The 19158-nt window shown below is 42.9% G+C and overlaps 1 protein-coding gene across 1 annotated transcript in view; it reads right to left on the reverse strand.

The window, feature by feature from the left end:
• The window catches only part of SLC25A26 (solute carrier family 25 member 26), an 87031-nt gene extending 69696 nt beyond the window's left edge, over nucleotides 1–17335 (reverse strand). Inside the window, exons 1-3 of the mRNA XM_084269489.1 lie at nucleotides 17209–17335; nucleotides 15097–15253; nucleotides 13748–13857 (exon numbers count right to left, since the gene is read on the reverse strand). Of these exons, the coding sequence (XP_084125615.1) occupies nucleotides 13748–13857; nucleotides 15097–15253; nucleotides 17209–17241 (300 nt within the window). The 5' untranslated portion in view covers nucleotides 17242–17335. The remainder of the gene's footprint in view (nucleotides 1–13747; nucleotides 13858–15096; nucleotides 15254–17208) is intronic.
• Between the last annotated feature and the right edge of the window lie 1823 nt (nucleotides 17336–19158).

The following is a 19158-nucleotide window of genomic DNA, read 5'->3' on the forward strand; positions in this document are numbered from 1 at the left end:
TAGTTTACAAAGCAGTTATGCAGAATTTACAGTATTAGATTCTATTATCTTTCCAGCCTTTTAATACTATAATTACTTCTGAACAAAAGAGTACTGAATTTCAAAATCCTTGTCTTAAATCTTTACTAGGTCAAAGCATAACTCCAGTATTTACAGAGGAAATTAAGTGCATTTTTACTTTACTGACTTGCATTAGCCAGTTAGGGACAAAAGCTGAAGACAGGATTATTTTGTTAACATTTATCTATGTATTGCTAAGACAGTCTATCTTCCGATTAAATGAAAGCAATTTTTTCCCCTCTGTCAGTTCGGGGAAGGGTGTTTTCACTCCTTGCGTGCACCAACGCTGCCATCTCCTGGTCGGATTCATGTTGGAACCAGACTCCCGGTTCTGATCCACGTCAGGACTCCCCACGAAGAGAAACCGGTTCAATTGAAGCCTCAAAAGCACCTTTAACTCAACACAAAGCCTCTTCTCACAGACCTATTTCAACAGAGCGTTTCGGTGTATCTGAGGCCTGTTCCTGCGTGGCTGTAGCTAACGGCACCAGGAAGCAGCACAGAGCCTTTGGCCTGGGCTCCCCAACAGTTACTGGAAACACCTTGTCTCAAAGCCCTGAAGTACTTAAAGCTGGAGCAGCTGTTCAGAATTTGGCAATACTCCTCTAATTCATCAGCACATGGCTACTGAGTATTTTGCTCTAGGCAATGACACAACACAGAATGCAAAAGAACAAGGAGGGGATAGCTCTGCTTACAAGGGTTTGGTGCAAGGAGGTCATCCAGGCCTTGATGAATCACAGAGGTTGGAAGGGACCTCAAGAGGTCATCAAGTCCAGCCCCCCTGCCAAAGCAGGTTCCCTAGGACAGGTCACACAGCTTGGCATCCAGATGGGGCTTGAATATCTCCAGAGAAGGAGACTCCACACCCCCCTGGGTGTGCAAAAGCTGCCTGACATACATGGCTCACGGCTCATTCAGGGAAGAGCAGCAGCAAACACAGCCTAACCACAAAAATCCCTGCAGAAAACTGCCAACCAAAACATTTTTTAGGAATCTTTTGGTTGTGGGTTTTTTTTAAATGCTTTTGTGGTTAATGTGACAAGGAATTTGTCACAGTAGATGGTCGGAGGAGAAAGACCCCCTTGTACAGATACTGCAAATTCTGGAGTAAGCATTTATCTGCCAACCACGATGACAACACTTCTAGTTCAGCAGCAAGTCCGTGCTCCTCCATCCAGTACGTTCTGTTCTTTAGGCAATGTCAAGCATAAGACAACGACATCTTTAGAAAGTAACACAACTCCTCCTGGTCTTCAGAGCTGTACTATAATCCAAATATTAACATATCCCATTTAGTTTAACAACCTTTTGCTTCCATCCTTTGTGCTCCAGGCTAACCATTTTCTACATGACTGGTTTTGTAGGATTTAGTAGAGATTCACAGATAACACAAGCATTTGTTTTTAGGCAGCTATGCTCCAGTTTGACCACTAAGGCTTCAGGCATGATCTGTGCATGAAATGTATCCAGAAATATTTGAAAGAAGACAGGGCAGGTGCTAGAGTTGTTACTAAGGGCTTACACAGGGTATTTACATTGGGTAGATGCATGGCAGGTTTTTCTCCAAACTGGGGAGGAGGCAGCTGGTACAACTATTGGCAGCTTTGTACCTCTAAGGAGAGCAGCTTGAGAAAGCATTTCCTTACACAACCTGGCATGCACCTTGCACAGATGATCGTCTGACTCATTCTCAAAAGCTCCTACAACCACACTGTCTGACCACTTCTTATCTTTAATAAGAGACAGATAATTACCCATGCTTTTAAAACAGGTCACTGAAGGGCAAAGACTATGAGCCAGTTCTGTTAAGATGCTGGCACCCGATGAGAAGCTGCCTAACAAGTTGATTTATTATCTGCACTAACTTAGGCTTGGGTGAGGATCAAGACCAAGTTTTTTCCACTTAGTAATTAGCAAGCCATTCTATTACAGGGCAAGAGAAGAGTAGTCTAAGGACAGAGAACTGTTCTGGAATATGTTTGTGGCTGATGATTCAGGAACCTGACACTCAGTGACTGGGAGCAAATCTCCAGACTGTATAGCTAAACCTACTTTGAAAATTGAGGATAGAAATGTACAGTAAGCTCAAAATCACATTTTTCTGTGTTGCAGCTTTAAACTCCTTAGAACACTATCTAAAGGATTTTAAATTTCCTGTGCAAGAGCTGCGTTTTAATGACTTTGAGTAGGCTGGAAGCTTTAATTGGTGTTCACCATATAAATATAACTTTATATTTAACACATTTATAATCTGTGTTAAACACAATTTAATATTTAAAGGGACATACCTGGGGAGAGTTACTTTTAAGTGTCATTTAAATACGTTTACTCTTAATCAAGAATCTAATTTATGACACTATACAACTTTCTACCCAGAGAACAAAGACTTTAAACTGAACCTCACAATACCTGTGCAAGATAACCACTAACCCATCTGGAAAAAAAAAGCTGCAGCACAAATATGACAAGCAGGCTATCACTATCAAAGGATGTATGATTATGCTACTGACCTAGTAACAAAATCCTAGTCTCACTCCATTCTTGAAAGTCAGAAGGATTGCATGCTCCAACATAAGGTAGAAAAGAAAATGGAGCAACTTTTAAAACCCCATTCAAATAGAAGAAGCAGTAAAGATGTTTCTGGTGTGTTGGGGTGTTTGGGTTGTTTTGTTTGTTTTTTTTTTTTTAAGTACACTCTGCATTAACCCTGGCCATACTCCTGCAGAAAACAGCTACCTTACAGCTCAGGTTTGGTTTGATGCTTTTTGTTTGGTTTATATATTAAAAAATGCTGCTTCCCAAAATAGGCAATAAGTAAGAAATTGAAATTCTCAGATTGTCAGTGTCAGATGCTCCCTTCTAATTAAGTTACTATTTTTAATCTGAAACATGGAAAATAACATTTTCCATTCCTCATAAAACTGAATGATTAAAATAATGGGCAAGTTTAAAATTAAGAGATCTTAAATTGCACTGATTTTCTTTGGATCCTGAAAAACAAGGGAAAATTTCCCTATTGGGTCAAGTCAGCTCTCAACAAACCTCGTATTCAGCATCACAGCTTTCCACACCTCAAACTCTGTAAGTTTCTGTTTGGTTCTTCAGATCTCACAGTGATTCCCCTCTCCAACAAAAGAGGGGAGGGGGAAATGATTTTTTTCAATGCAGTATTATGAGATTAGCAAAGTATTTCATCCTCCAAATAATTGTTTCTAAACTCTGGTTGTAACTTGTGGATTGAGAATGTTAGACAGCAGTGGAGGTGGAGAGCATGAGATGTACCTGTAGACAGAAGATTAACTGCCTCACCCTTTCCGCCACCAGGAAAATTAACAGAAAATTGTGGAAACGTGAAATACATTATTCGATTGCATATTTTCTTTGAACAGAGAAGCCTAAACTGCTGTAATTATAGACCTATAACAGCTCAAACACCAATAAACCATCATCTAAATAACTGCTGCCCTTTTGACCGAGACAGAACAAAAGCATAATATTCTGTAGTCTCTAATTTGCTGTAGGTCACAACTCAAGTTGCGAACAAACCCTTCCACGCCTGTTTGTCAGCAGGCTGTGCTACCTCCTACAGCACAACTGAAGTGGAGAACTGAAGCACTAGCACCTATTTTAATGAGGAAATTGTATCCAGCAGCAACAGAAACTGCCCAAGAGTTGTACTGTCTGCTATCAGTTTCTGCTTTAAGTGCCAGTGAAAAAGCTTCATCTTCAAAGTAAAACCTCAGAATATGCTAATCTTATTTTCCCCTCCCACACTCAGGCACAGCACTGATGGGCCCTTGCAGCAGTTAAATTCAGTCCTGTGTGAAGCTGCTGGGGTCATGAACAGGTGACTCCACTCCTAATTTAAACCCCCCGGAGAGAACAAGTTTTGACTAATGGGCTTTGGATGGGAAAGTTTAGACAAAGCCAAGATCTTTGTCCCATCTTTTCCTCTGAATGACACAATAAAGCCTTCATTAATTTAACTGCAGCTCCCCTGTATGCTGGCAGGAAACATTTCTTCAAAGAGCAATCTCACCCAGCAAGACCCCTCAGATCTCAGTACTTCCCTGAGCTTAAAAACATACTATTTCAGAGATGAGACCGTTCACGGGGCCTGAATATCACAAGCACTTGGAAAACCAGAGCTTCTGCACAAACATTTTCAACTTCCTCCAAGTTCCCACCTGCGGTGGTTCAGCCCCCAGCAGTGGCTGAGCACCACACGCTGCTCACTCACCCCCAGAGCAACAGCCAGAGCCCCCGTGGGTTGGCACAGGGACAGTTAACTGACAAAAGCACCGTGACAGGGGAACAATAACAGCCTGCGGCAAGTTTCACCCGCACCCGGTGATAACGGTACCTTACCAACCAGATGATAACGCAGAGCGCTGCACCCACAAGAGGGCTGACCAGACCCAGCCACACTCAGCCCGCACTGGAGGCACCCAGCAGCACCCCTCCCCAACCACCCCCTTTTATGGGGCAGTGATCTCAGGTGGTGTGGAAACTGCCCAGGTTAACTCAGCTCACCTGGGCTAACTCAGCTCCCCTGGGCTGGCTGCTCGGGAGGTTAACTCTGGCCTGGCCAGAACCAGGACACCACCTTAGATGACTCCACCTGCAGAACTGTTTTGCAGAGCATTATTTCACCCTGTCATTGTCAAACCCAAGCCAGCTCCTTATTACTGCTTTCCAGAGCATCATCTGCACCACCACACACTTCTCCCTTCAAAACAGCCGTTTTGGCTGAGCCTTTTCACTCCAGCTGCCTGAAGCCTTGAGCTGGCTCCCTGTCCATCACTTCAGTAGCCCTCTCAACATGGGCATCTGACCCTCTCTCAGATTTCCCTTCCCAGGTGTGACTCTTCAGTTGCTCAGCTACATGCCCTGTACCTTGCTGTGGGCTCCCTGCCTACCTCTCCATCAGCCACGTCAGGTACACCTTGGAAAACTTTGTCCTCAAACAGTGGAAATTTGTGCTGAGCTCTCCTCACAGCAAGGAGACTATTACCCCAATTATATAGATTAACAGGCAATGAACAGAGAAAGTCCTTGAAGGTGACAAAGCTTACACTAAACACAAAAGTGCTTCACCCCGAAGACATTGTGAAAGTTTGCATGCTTTGCATAACTAAATTGGTCTTTTAAAAGTTTAATCAGTGTATTCTTTCCTTTTTAAAACTAAACCTAAAACTTACTAGAAGTGACCTGCTGTTACACACACCTCTGTTGTGTTCCAGCACAAAGTGTCCCACAGATTTTGAGGTTCCTCAGTCCAGTCACAAGCAGATGGTTTAAACTCAAGTGGCAAAAACGACACAGAGGAATAGCTTAAAAAAAAATCTTAGTTGATGCTTGAATCATAAATTGCTACTACATTTAAACACAGAAAGCCTTAAGGCCAAAGAAGAGTAGACCCTTAATTCAAACTGCAGAATTGTCTGCAGGATCCAATCTATTGCAGCAACTCTGCCACCACTGAGAGTCTGTTAAACTTATTTTAAAAGGCTTAAGAAACTAATCACAACCACCAGCCAAACTGTTCTTTCAGCAAAAGTAGCATGGTGCATCTCATCCAGCATAAAACTGTTTCCAAGGAGCCAAGTGGGGTCAGGCTGTGTTACAGGAGGACAAATGTTAATGAGATTCCAGGCAAGAGAACACAGGCAATATTTTCAGAAAACACATGAAGTCTCCTGTTGAAAGATGACTGGTATTTTACAGTTTGTTCAGTCTCTTGGGGTTATATTGGCCCAGAACATGGAAATTTCAACTGCATTGTATTTTATCAAGTATTTTCCTTTAATTGATCCCTTACTCTTTCCACTTTTCACTTGAAGAATTATGGGCTTGTCCACATATGGAGCTATTCAGAAATAGTTATTCCTGACAAGCCCTGTACAGAACCTTCCTTTGGAATAATCTTACCTTAAACTATCTCAGACATTTCCAAAGCTGACTCTACTAGAGTATATTGCAAGCCAGGAAATCCATCAGGAAATATTTTAAAATTATTTATTTCTCACTTACACTCTTTAACCCAAATTATCTTCCCTCTATAGACACTCTGAGCTACAAATATTTCTAAATCAATGGAATATCAACCCTAGGACGGAAAGGAAAGATGACAACAACAATCAAGCTGCTACTCTATGCTGCAAAGCAGCACATCCTCCAAGACCCAAACTGAGTAGCTAACACAGCTTAGGAAGGTCAGGTGATGAAGCAGCAATACAGGCAGTTAACACGGAGCATACAAGAGAAGCCAGCGTGGGTGGCTGGTTAGCTGCTTGACAGTTCTTAATTTGCTGCTTCAGCCTTTAATTGTATGATGAATTTCTTGGCAGCATTTGTGGATTCATGCCTCCATTCATCTTTATTTACAAGCAATTTCCAGCTGCAGCTGTAATTTGAGTTTCCATCCACTCTAACTATGCTTCCTACTCCACTAGCTTTTAATGGCAGCGCTCTCACCTTCACAACCAGCTTCCAAGCACTGCTCAGCTATGCTTCTGCATAAGAATTTGTCAAAAATTCTGCAGCATCTGTATTGCAGACCTGACCTCACCCAGATTAATTTATGATTATTTCAAAATCCACCACTATGACTTCAAAACACCAGCTACATTGTTGCACTCTCCACCATTGCTCATCTTCCCAGGGTCAGCACATTCCCCTTCAACACAAAAGGCAGAGTTACACACAAAATGACAGGCACCAATCAATGAAAATAGTAAAAAAAGCTTAAATACTGTAGAAGAGTTCCCAGATTTTGCCTGCTGTCAGGCTTTGGGTACTACTTTGAGTACTGTGGTCTGTCAGCCTGTGCTACTCTGACTGAGAAGAGACAGTATACAAAGCAGAAAATTAGGTTTTCTGGCTTTGAACAGTTTTGCCCATTTCTTAGTTCAGTTCTTAGAAAAGGGATAGTTAAAAATTCAAAGCCATTAGCCCAAAGTCTAGACACAATTAAGTGCTAAATCACCTCTTCCCTGCAGCAGAGAACTGTTGATTTAGAAGCAAATCTCCCTAGGGCATCTAACTTGCTGTTGAACTGAGGAGTCACAGCTTCCAACATGCAAGTTTTGGAATTTCAAATAGCTAAAATCTTAACTCCATGTTTGATGTGAGCAGCAGTTTCATCTCTGCTAGACTGGACTCCTGCAAGCTGATCTTCTAGGGCTTATAATGGTGCAAAGCCTTGAGCACTTATCCTGCTGGAGAGCTTTCATGACATTACTGTCAATTTATCCAACTCATGCTTCCACCTCTTCCTCAGAACAGGCATTAATAGCAACTTTCTTTCCTGACTTAGCCAGTTACTCTTATGGCAGTCATAACAACACACCTTTGGATGCTCCTGTTTTATTCAACTGAAGCAGGTTAGCTGTTCCAGAAGTTACTGCCAGACCAGGTGGAAGAAGAGGTTGACTGTGGGCAGAAAATCACTGAAATGCCTTTTTTCTTCCAGACAAAGAAAACCCTATCCTGAAAATAATACAAAACATGAACTTTCCTTCTTTATTTGAATTAGAATCACACTCAAAGTGTCATTCTACAGAATCATGTTCTGTAAACTTGCTTGCATTTGGGCTTGCTTTGTCTAAGAAACAAGATAGGACTAGTAGAGCAAACTAGCTGAAATCCCCAGAAAGATAACTCCTGCATTAAGAAGCTTCCCTATTTGATCCATCCCAACAGCAGATTAAAAAATTCCCCAGTTATTAATAGTGAGGGTCAGATGCTAATCACAGATGAGCCACAAACTTTGCTTTCATCACCAAAGTGTCTTAAGCGGCACCACAGTGGGATAACAAATGAGCTCGGCATTTCACCTTGCAAGCACCTGTCCTCACCTTGCCCAGGGGAGCCACATGGTCCCCTCTACCTAGGGACAGGACAAACATTTGGATGTTTCACTTCAAGTTGACTCCACATTCCTCCATCCTCCAATTTTGGAAAAAAGTTAAGTGTGAGGACATGCCAAAATTCTTCTCATTGAGGGCAGCCAAGCCTGTCCTCTTCAAAGGGAGCAGTCCCTATCTAAGCATTCAGAGCTGTCTCAGAGCACAGCCAAGGTTCCCAGCTTTTCCTAGGAGGTTCATGCTCCACCAAAGCCTAGTAGGTACCCCGAATTTTAGCAGTCTTGCAGCCAGACCAGAAACACCTTCTAGACCCGTGAGCTTTTCCAGCCAGCCAGGTGAGAAACCTGAAGTATCATGGCTACATCAGCTTAAAAATTTAACAGGACAAACAAATGCAGGTACAGCCTCACTAATATGACTGGGCAGCTCTCAGGATCCAAGTCACTCTGGTCCTACAGCATACTCTGTAGACACACCACTTCACTGCAAATAACCTGGGGCCTGGCAGCCCAGGGCACACACTGCAGTGTGAACACACCTCCAGTAATCCTAAAGCACACTGGGAACTTATACAAGGACAAAAGCAGCTCAATAACTTCATCTGGTAATTTACTTCCAGAGCATGTTCATTACTGACAAAACACAGGACATCCACCTCCCATGCTGGTCTGCAGTCCTGCCCCACACTTTCTCTCACAAGTGAGCTTGCCTGCCCAACAAAGCACAACAAAGAGAGACAAGTGACCAGAAATAGCCAATCAAAACTAAAAGGTCAGAAAGATAAGAGTGACCCTGGTATTTACAAGCAACAGCCAAAAAACTTTCACTAAGTATCTTGCAGAGCTCAGATTGTAACCATAACAATATCTAAATATTAGATGGAAAAGGCCTGTTGTCAGCTAGCTTCTCTAGAGTGTGACCCAAACGACTTTCTTCTCACCTCCACGGAAAAGCCAGCAGGATGCAAAATTAACTGAGCTGAGTCCAGCCACTTTGGCACTCGTGAAGGAAACCTCATCGGTCAAACTGGGACAATCTTAAACTTGTCCCATAAAACCATGTTTGCAGAGGGCTGGTGGGGGAGCCCCAGAAGGGGACTTCTCTTTAGCAAAGATTCCTGCAATTAATAGTATAAGCTGTCATATTAAACTGGCATAAAAAAATTCTCTACAAATCAAGCTGGAGCTAGACAATTAACTCTGGATCTGCAAGTGGCACCTGGTTACTATTTAAAATGGGCACTATGAGGTTAAAAATACTGCTCCTTCTCTTAGTTATTTACACCGCCTTAGAATATTAAAAGTAAGATTTTGGAACATCTGGTTTTCCTTTCCACTCCCTATGATATCATGTTTTCCAAGCACATTTGGCAGCTCACCGTAAAGATACAGGCAGACTAAACATACAGGGCAACGTAGAGTCAAGATGAAAAATTCCAAAGCCCTGGATGCAGTAAGCATGTTTCCTATCTCCAAATTTCAGTTACACAAGTGGTATAATAAGGGTTTTCCCCTCTTGGTAACTCAGGTATTCTTCAACTTTCTTCCTTGATGAGATAGCACGTATCTGCCCTCTAGAGTTTTGGCTGTCTTTGTAAGTAATTTTGCATGTATTATGGGATACTCAGAATCCCTATAGAGAAAAAGCTATAGGAAAAAATAATGATGTTTAACAGGGTCAGATTTTATATGTACTTTATCCCACTCTGGTAGATGAGATTTGCCTCCTATATTCCTCCTGCTGAAGAGAACCCCCCCTAAAACCCCTACAGCCACTGCTTGGTTTTGTAACTCCTTCCCTGGAGCTGGGAAATTGGACCAAACTAGTTCCAGGGGACTGTTTCCCATAAATTTACACAGGCTGTAAACAACATGGAAGAACAGCTGTTATAAAAACTAAGAGCTCCCATTTGACTGATTTCTCCCATATATTCTAAAATATCTCGATGCAACCTTTGCATTCTTTCTTTTTTACCTATTTTGTTATTTTTACTGGGTCACATTCAGCACACAGATCAGTCAGCATTAACATACCTTTACGCTTAGCACATGCTCACATTTTATTGATGCACAAGAAGGTAGTTCACTCATTTGTGCTCACCAGTGAAGGAGCAGCAAACCTAGAAATCCAACATCAGTTTCTTGCTCTAAATCTTAATTTCTCTGTTTTGTAAAAAGACAGTTTGGAAACACAAAGAGATGCCTTGGAAATCTTAACATGACAGAGTCTTTGGCTTATTATTTCACATTTAAAAGCCATTTATATCACAGTAATTACTAAAGGGTACAAAGGAAGAAAAGTACGTAGTAAAAAAACTACTGACAAAATAATAGTCCCAGTGGTTATGCCCTGATTAAAACTTAATGACTAATCAATAAAACTATAATTGTAACTTTCACCCTGATGCAATTTAGAATCGTTTATATATTTCTATTGATCTGCTAAGACTTTTATATAAAACAAATGTGAGAAGATCTTGCTTTGTGCTATTTTTATTACAGGTTTGCTGCAGCAAATCTCTAAATCCCCATCTCAATTATTTTACAGCTTAGTTCTCCCATCACACCAAGAGGAGAAGAGAATCTAGCAGAAAGCAGAATCTTATTAGCTGAAAAATGGCTGTTACAACAGTGCAGTTTCCACATTTTAAGGTTAGATTGCCATTTCTGCTCTCTCTATATATATCACTATGTATTTTCAATATATATACATATAAATATTATTTCTATATATTCAAGTAGCAAGAGCCAAGCACATGAGACAGCCCTGTGCAACTCATTTAACTATGCTGCATCTCCAGCAGCCTGAAAATCCAATCAGTAAGTGACTGAGCTTTAAGTGTCACAAGACTACAGACCACCTTGGAAAAAACAGGCGACAGGTTCTGTAATCATGCAAGGAGTCATCTGCAGCCAACTGTTCTTTGGCTGATGATGATTAGATTACCCAGTTACAGTTTTCTCACAGAACCTTCACAGGCAGAGGAAACATACTATAAATAACCACTTGCAAAAAGAGATCTTTTCTTTCCAGTGGATTTTATCACAGAGCACTGCCAACTCTTCATGAGCCCAACTGTCGTTTTGCTTGAGTCTGAAAAGGCATTGGAGAAGCTTGAAACACCTCTTGGATCTGCTGTTCCATGAGATATTAGGCAAATCAGGACTTTAAGGGCTAATGGACTGCCCTAACGGGGAAGAACCTCTTGCTGATTTCTAGCAGCCTTTCCAGAATTTCCATAGAAATAAATTCTGTGCTTTGCCTTACCTTAGAAGTCCTAAGTACAAGCTCTAATCAAGGTCAAAAAGAATCAGCCTGAAGCAGCAACACAAGCATATCCCAGCCAGCCCTCAATCCATCACTCTCTATCTACTCCTGCCTATAACCACTATCAGAGCAGTTAGTAGGTGCTGCACTCACCTATCTTCACGCACTTGGTGTGTTAAATTAAATTCCCTGGCTATGCTGCATTCAATCTAAGCAGTACTGTTTCCACAGAGGAATAAAAATTACTTGGGAATCAAGGCTGAACCTGCAGGGAGAGCTGAACCATTCCCATGGGAAGCAGCTAGGTTATGCTGCTGTAATAGTGAGGTATCTGGTGCTGAGCTACAATGGCATAGATCCCTCCACACTGCTGCAACGTGAGCCCAACCTACAAGAAAGGTAAGCAACCATGGGGAGTATCAGTACACAGCTCCCTGTAATGGAGAGGAAGAAGCCAGTGTCAGGAGAGGTGACTAAAATCCAGTTAATAGAAACAGAATATGGAACCACAGACACAATACATTTCTCTGCCCCACATCACAGGCTAAGTTTAAGTTGGAAAAGTCAGAAAAGCTAGTTTCATACAGCCCATTTCCCTCCCCAAACCTTGCGAGGACACAGCTCTTCACACTCCATTTCATCACTGCAGTGCCAAAAAACACCCAGTGTGACAAAAGGAGAAGGAAGGAGGTGGACAGTGCTGGCAGGAACAGCAAGGGACTGTTCACAGCTGAACACCCAGCCCTGAACACTGCCAAGGCACTGTGCCAGCCACCTCCACAGTTAAAAACAAGAGGAGTATCTGGGGAAAGAAGGAATTTGCTGAACCGGGAATGTGCTTCACTCAGCTAACCCAAAGCAACCTTGCTTCTTTTGTTTGCAAATAACCTCAGAAACAGCTTTTAAGAGCACAATACTCAAGCTTCTATGATAAGACACATAGATAAAGTCATCAGTATTTACTTGTAGAGAAGTTTCTGTCTGGACGAGACAGGAATAGTCATCCTTTGATCACAAGTAGCATTTTCTTACAACACTTGCTACAGTCTATTTGCACAAGAAGTTCCTGTTACAGAGTGTCATGTACAAACTCTTGCCAGAGCTAAACTTGCAACTCTCTAGATCTACAGGTTGTCCAGTCATCCTGGCATCCCATGTCAGCAATAAAATTAACTTTATGATCTTAAACTGGAGTATGAAGTCACTTTCAATTACAGGCTTGACATTTCCTTAGTACATAAAACTTTTATTTCTCTCAAAAAAATTCTAAGAACTGGACAAATAAGGTGGGAAACAGCCTGGGTGTACCAGATTGGAAAGACAGGAGGGCAAAAAGCATTTTGTTCCTTGAATTTAGTAGGTTAATGCTGTTTCATTTGTAATTTAGAATATAAAGCAAACAATCAAGAAAACACCCACCCATGCACACGATTAATTTCTGCAAAGTCCACAGTGTTAACAAAACAAAGGCAACCTAGACATTAAAATAAGAGATGTTTCTCTTGTAACCTTCCTTAATGGTCATCTAAAGCTTTTGACCAAATTTAATCAAATTATTCCAGGCACTGTATGAACCTAGGCAAAGCAAGTCCTTACTTGCAGCTCCAGAACTATGCTATAAACAAACTAATGGCTTCAATGAATAAGAAACATAGTAACTTTTCTAAAAAGCTGGAGGAGAGTTTTCAAGATGTTTGTATGTGGCTATTGTTTTTGTTACTCACATGTATGTTTATCCCGTGAGAACCCAACCAATACACTAAAGTAAGGGCTACAGCTGTCATGTGAAAAGCTGTCATGTGAAAAGCTGTCACAAATATACACAGATGTCCACCCCAAGGGAAAAGGCTTCACTGTATTACCTGTGAAGTTTTTTAGCAAGACAGACTTCATCAGGAAAGCATTACACGTGGGTAAGTGAAGTTACACAGGCACCAGTCACCCTGCCCTGCCACAGCACTTTGTACAGCCACCAGCAACATCTCTTTATAAATACAATAAAATACTTTGGTAAATGGTGTTGGCTGAATGTGAGTGCACAGAGGGAAGGTGGGAGATAAAAGGATGTGTTAGTTAGCACTGGTTCTTACACACCAAGGTGCACAGGTTTCAGATGATGGCACTGACTTACTTTACATATAACATTGTTATCTCATGGCTGTTCTTAAAATAACAAATCCTTTCCATGTCTACCCCAGATGAAGCTGGAAGGCTGTAAAAGCCTTTCTTGAACAGTAACACCAATGCATGGTTACTACAAGGATAAGGTGTATCCATGTTTTAGAACAACACACACTTCCACAATCAACCAGCTCCACAAGATGAGCCAATATTCCCACTGAGAACTGTTACTCACTTGTTTACACACTTTGAAATAACCCTTACAAGTGCTAATGCCCCATTTTTAAAAAAAATACTATTTTTGTAATAAGTCACAAGCACAAGGATGATCAACACTCAAAAAAAGGTCTGACACCAAACTGGAGTTTCCATAACTGAATTGTTTCCTCTCCTCCCACAAACACACAATACAGAGACTTCTTGCTTACCACTTCCCCAAGTGAGGCAGCCACCATGTGTGCTGCTGGAGTCAAGTAAGATGTAGAGTCATGGTGCAGCAAGGATTTCACATTCTCATAGGTGATAAAAAAGGCAGCAGCTGAAATTCAAGAATACATGCAGTCATTTGACTGCTCCTCCACCATGGAGGTAGCACAAAAACATTTACAGATGGGTTTTGTTACCTATTGTTCTGCAACTGTAGTTGAAGACAGGATATTTTTGCTCAAACCAGTACAATGGTATCAACAGACTCTGGGGAATAACTCCTTCAAAGTTCATGTTCCTGATGACCTCCCATTAATATTAAATCATCAGGATTTACAGCAATATTTAGCATGGAGGTGAGGAACAATGTGTTTATTAGTCATGAATATCATCAGTTTAACATTTTGCACTTCAGCTCCATAAAAAATTCTTCCAAGCTGCTAAAGGACTCATGAAAGACATGAAACACACAAAGCTGAACTAAAGCATTGCAACAGGAGCTGTGTTTATTCACTGCAGTCACTTACAAAGGCACTTGCACCTTAAGGGTTACTCCTTCTCCTAAAGATAACTTCAGTTCTCAGGGATACGTTGGAAAGATAAAACTACAGTTCAGATTTTGAAGGCATAAACTCTGAAAAAAAAATGACATGTCTTGAGGGGGAACAGATTTTAATTGTGAAGAAGGGCTACGTGAATTGCCTTCTGCTAATCAAAAGATGCTTATCACCTCAAAAGCAGATAACAGAGCAGACAAGATAAAGAACTGAATTTTTTAATATCATCTTATGAAGGACATCACACATCTGAAGGTGTCACTGGATTTGCCACCAAAGTTCTCCTAACATTACTCCTGACAGCATCACTTGCTGCTTTTTATGTCCCCTTACAAAGACAAAACGGGCAAAGGCATTAGGAATTTTAGATGCCTTTTCTCTGCAGGGACTACAAGCATTTACTTTTGTAAAGCCTCAGCTTCAAAACAGTATTTCCTCATTTTAAGTGTTGTAGTTGTTTCCAGGGAAGAAAAAATAATGGGACTAGCATCCCCATGGAAATTAGCTCAAAGACCTAGAGAGCTCAAGCACTTTGAATTTTGATTCATTTCCAATACCATGAAAGAGTGGGTCATGACAAAAGTGTCCAGAGCAAGCAAGACTCAAGCCCTCTTTGGCACCTGGAAATGCTTTAGGGTGCCCCTATAAGGGGCAGGCTCATAAGATGTGCCCAGCAGTGCTTCCAAGGAATAAGAGCTGCTTTTCCTACAGGAGCAGAAGCCACAGACATGAAAGTCCTATGCTACTTAAGTTCCCAGTTAACGATGATAAAGCATAATCCAAAGAAAATTTACCATTTGGAAAGGATCCTATAGCAGTGGAAGGAACACCAGCGTAGATGCCACGAAAGCCACCAGCCTTCCTAAATCCTTGGGGACTCTGCAGCCTGGTTTTTACAGTATCCAGGGGGAAGAGGATCAAGTCAACAAAGACGCCAGCAACTCCACCAGCCTTCAAGACAAAATCATTAAGTGTATCAATATTCACTGGGGTGAAGCTGTGGTGCTTATGTAACTGAGACATGCCTAGACCTGCTGACCACATCCTTTCTGAAATCAAATTATAAACTGGTAGCCTTACAGAGACCTCAACAGCCATCACAAGGAAGCTTCAACAAAAGAAAGTAATAGAATATACAACTTTTAAACCTTTTTTTAAGGTATCTTCAAACTAACCTTGGTACTTTGAATAGCACAAGCAAAGCAATGCAACACTGGCTCCCTAAAAGCACAGCAGTGAATGCCAGTTATCAAAATGACACAGCACAGAATGACCAACGCCTGCAGGAAGTTGTGTGATAACATCAGGGAGAGACAGAAGCAATTCTGCTTCCCTGTAAGCACCTCTAGAAAGTATATTCACATTTTCCTGGCAAGCTCCTTAATTTAAACTGTTCCTCCCAATTTCCATTGTTGAACAAAGCCTAAAGTCAAAGCACTTTATTTTCTTTTGCTGACAAAATTACATGGGGAAAAAAAGATCATATTAAGCAAAGATGTTTTCAAAGTAGTAAGGGAAAGAGTAAGGTTTAGTTGAAAGTAGTTTCAACTAAAGCTCAATCTTTTCACAGTGTCTCTGTTTCCAGGTTACTTTTTTTTAATATAAAAAAAAAAAATTAAAGTCTCCAGAACATGACTGACCTGCAGAAAAGAATTACTGGTCAAAAACAGGAGGAAGAGTCTGAAAGAAGTAGAAAAACTCCTTTCAAAAACAGAAAAAAAAAATATGCACTGCTATTCAGAACAAAAAACAGAGTTTGAGGTATGTCTTATATAGAACCCCACACAAGAAACAGCTGCAGGGATTTGTAACTCTCCCTGAAAGCAAATCACACCTGTGCTACTCTGAATTATTTTTCTTCAGTGCTAACAGGGTTCAGAGATGTGCTCACTATCTACTATTAAAGTTTTAATCAATAAGTTAATTACTCTTTTAATCTATTTGGCTATTTTGCATGCATTGATTTTTTTCTTCACTCTTTTTCATCAAAATCCTTATCTGCTCAAAATAACATTGATCAGATTTACCCAGATTTAATCTAGCCATCTGTTAAAACATGAATCAAAAGTTACTAATTGCTTCTTTAGTTTTCAAAGTTCTGTACCTTAAGTGTCATTTAAATTCATGAAGCAGCTAACAGAGCACCTGCCAGAGGGCAATGATACCTGCGTGCTTACACCATCTGCAGCAAAACAGTAACGATTTTTAGATGGTGACAACTAAATTGCACCTTCTCACCCACCGTTCAGTCACAGCAGCATTATCAGAAGTGGAACTGCTGAAAAACCATTACTGGGAGTTAGTCATACCTGGATGCCCTATCCCTTGAGGCATTCAAGGCCAGGTTGGAAAGGGCCCTGGGCAACCTGATCTAGATGATGCCTGGAGGTTGGTGTCCCTGCCTGTGGCAGGGGGGTTGGAACTCTGTGATCCTTGGGGTCCCTTCCAACCCAGACCAGCCTCTGATACCTGTCAAACTTAACTCCAGCAAAACAAATAACTAGAACCAGGACCAAACCCAAACGCACTGGCCCACGCCCTCACAGCTGGCAGCCCCAGAGCACCCAGGGCCAGGAGCTGAAGGGCCCGGGCAGGCACAGGACGGCAGCTCGCCCCACGCCAGCCCAGGGCAACAGGTCCTTGCTCTGCCCGCCGAGCCAGGCTGCGTGCTGGGTGTCGCCGTGCAGCCCCCAGCCGCGGGGCCCGGAGGCTCTACCCGAGCGCTGGGGGAGGGAAACGCAGCGCAAAGCGCACAGGCTCAGCAGCGCAGCCGGGCTGCCGCCCTGGCCACGGCCCCTCCGCAGCCCCGGGCAGCAGCTGAAGCCGAAGGGACAGCGAAGCAAGGCGCCGGCCTCAGGCCTGCGGGGTCGCCTTGGCAACGGGCAGGTCCAGGCCTGTGCACTCACCGTCAAGGCCGCCCAGGACTCCCGCGACTCCATGGAGGAGTGCCGAAACAGGGCAGCGACACGAACCGACGCAGACCAGCCCTCCCTGCCACGGGACAGGACTAAACCCCCAACTCTCCCCGTGTCCCCAGCGTGCGCATGGGCGCAGCCATATTGCTATGTCTGACCTGCGGTCAGGCGGGAAGGTGTCGCCACTGCGCCTGCGCACGGGAGCCGCGCATGCGCACCTCGGGCAGTGATGCTGCTGCAAGCAGCTCAGCTTTTCCTTCTGCCCTCAGGGCAGGCAGCCAAGCCTTGAGCTTGACATTGAGGCGTTTGCGCGGGCAGGGCAGGGGTACATATCGATAAGCAGAAGTTATTGCCTCAGGATGATTTCCCGCGCCAGAAAAGGCGGGAAGAGGCCCAGGTGGCCACCCCAATTGCTCCCGCCCATGTCCGCTCTGAGGGGAAGGTGTTTCACAAGGCGCTTCGGTGCATGTCCTGCTGGCACCGCCCTGCACAGGCTTCCCCAGGGCTGCTCCTCGAGCAGCAGCTGGGAGCAGAGCCAAGGGGGAGGATTAAAGCAGCCTGTCCAGGGTCATCTCTGTGCCAGTGGCTCCCTGGAAGGTAAAACACCATTGCTCACTCCCATCAGAAATGCTTCTCTCTTTCGTATTCGTCGCCCTGAAGCTGCTCCCACCTCTGCTAAAGGGCATTCAAATCCCCAGCGGTTCAAAAGTTGCAAAGAGCCCCCCCCCCAATCCTCACCCAGCAGGAAACCACACTTGAAACTATAAGAAATGTGGTTCCAGGGGCGGAATTAAGGGTAAATGGAGAGCAGTGTAGTGCATGCAGAGCTGGAAATGGGGCAGGCTTCAATTCAAGATTTCCTTGGCTGTCAGCATATCACTTGGGATGATTTTTGGACCTTGCAGCCAAGGGTGTGACGCTGCCTCACATCCTCAGCACCAGTAACCACCTTCAGGCAGCTCAGCTCCTCTTCATCAAGCTGCAAAGGATGTTTGCAGGTGGGAAGCACCATGCCGCCTTGTCCTGTAACATCTGCTCTCAGCAGCCTAGTGATGGGCATCAAAGCAGAGTTGCCAACTCCAGCAAATTCATTACAGCTGTCCTGCAATGGTGTGATTTTTTTCTGAACTGCCTCAGTCCCCAGAGACAGACAATGTTACAGTAGTCTTTTAATTTAGTATTCATTTTAATTTCAGTTAAAATCTCAAAGTTCTGCAGGCAAAAGTAGAAGATTAATGTACTACATTTCTCAACATCCTTTTGATTTTTAAGAGACCACCTTGCTTTTCTGGTCCTAACTTACAGTTTTTACAATAATCTGGTGGGCTACCAGTACTTCATTTTAATTCAGGTTTTGTTGTGTTTACCGAGGATCACTTCTTGTTTTCGTATCAGGACATGATCAAACAAGTGGACTTCTTTGACATTATCAGCACACCTGTCCCCACTGTGGCACGCTGGCCACTTTTCCTCCAAAGCCTGCGAAGTGCATGAAGCCTAAGGCAGGCCAGTTTGCTGCTTAGGAATTAATTCCCAAAACCTTAGGTTCTGATTCCTGGAAGAAGCAGGAGCTCTGGTTACATGCGTCAGCTGTAATGTAGTGAGGACTGGAGTGTGAGCAGTTATTATAGTAACACCCAGCAGAGAACCTGGCTTTCTGAAGGAACCCAACCATTTAGACAGAAATAAAAATCATCTGAAATCTACTGTTTCCAGCTGGTGTTCTGGTAAGCGGCTAAATAAACACAAAACCTGAAAGTTCCTCAGTTTCTGAGTCCACGTCTGTCATTAAATTAGGTACTTTGGAGTGATATAGAGGGGAAAGTCTGACATCTGCAGTAAATGAAGCATGCTTTTAAGAGTTACTGCTATCCCCACACAACCCACCGATGGCAGCGCTTAAAACGAGACGTTACTCCCCATGTGTGCCCAGGAGGTCTC

This window comes from Gallinula chloropus, assembly GCF_964237585.1.
Source record: "Gallinula chloropus genome assembly, chromosome: 12".
Classification (NCBI taxonomy): domain Eukaryota; kingdom Metazoa; phylum Chordata; class Aves; order Gruiformes; family Rallidae; genus Gallinula; species Gallinula chloropus.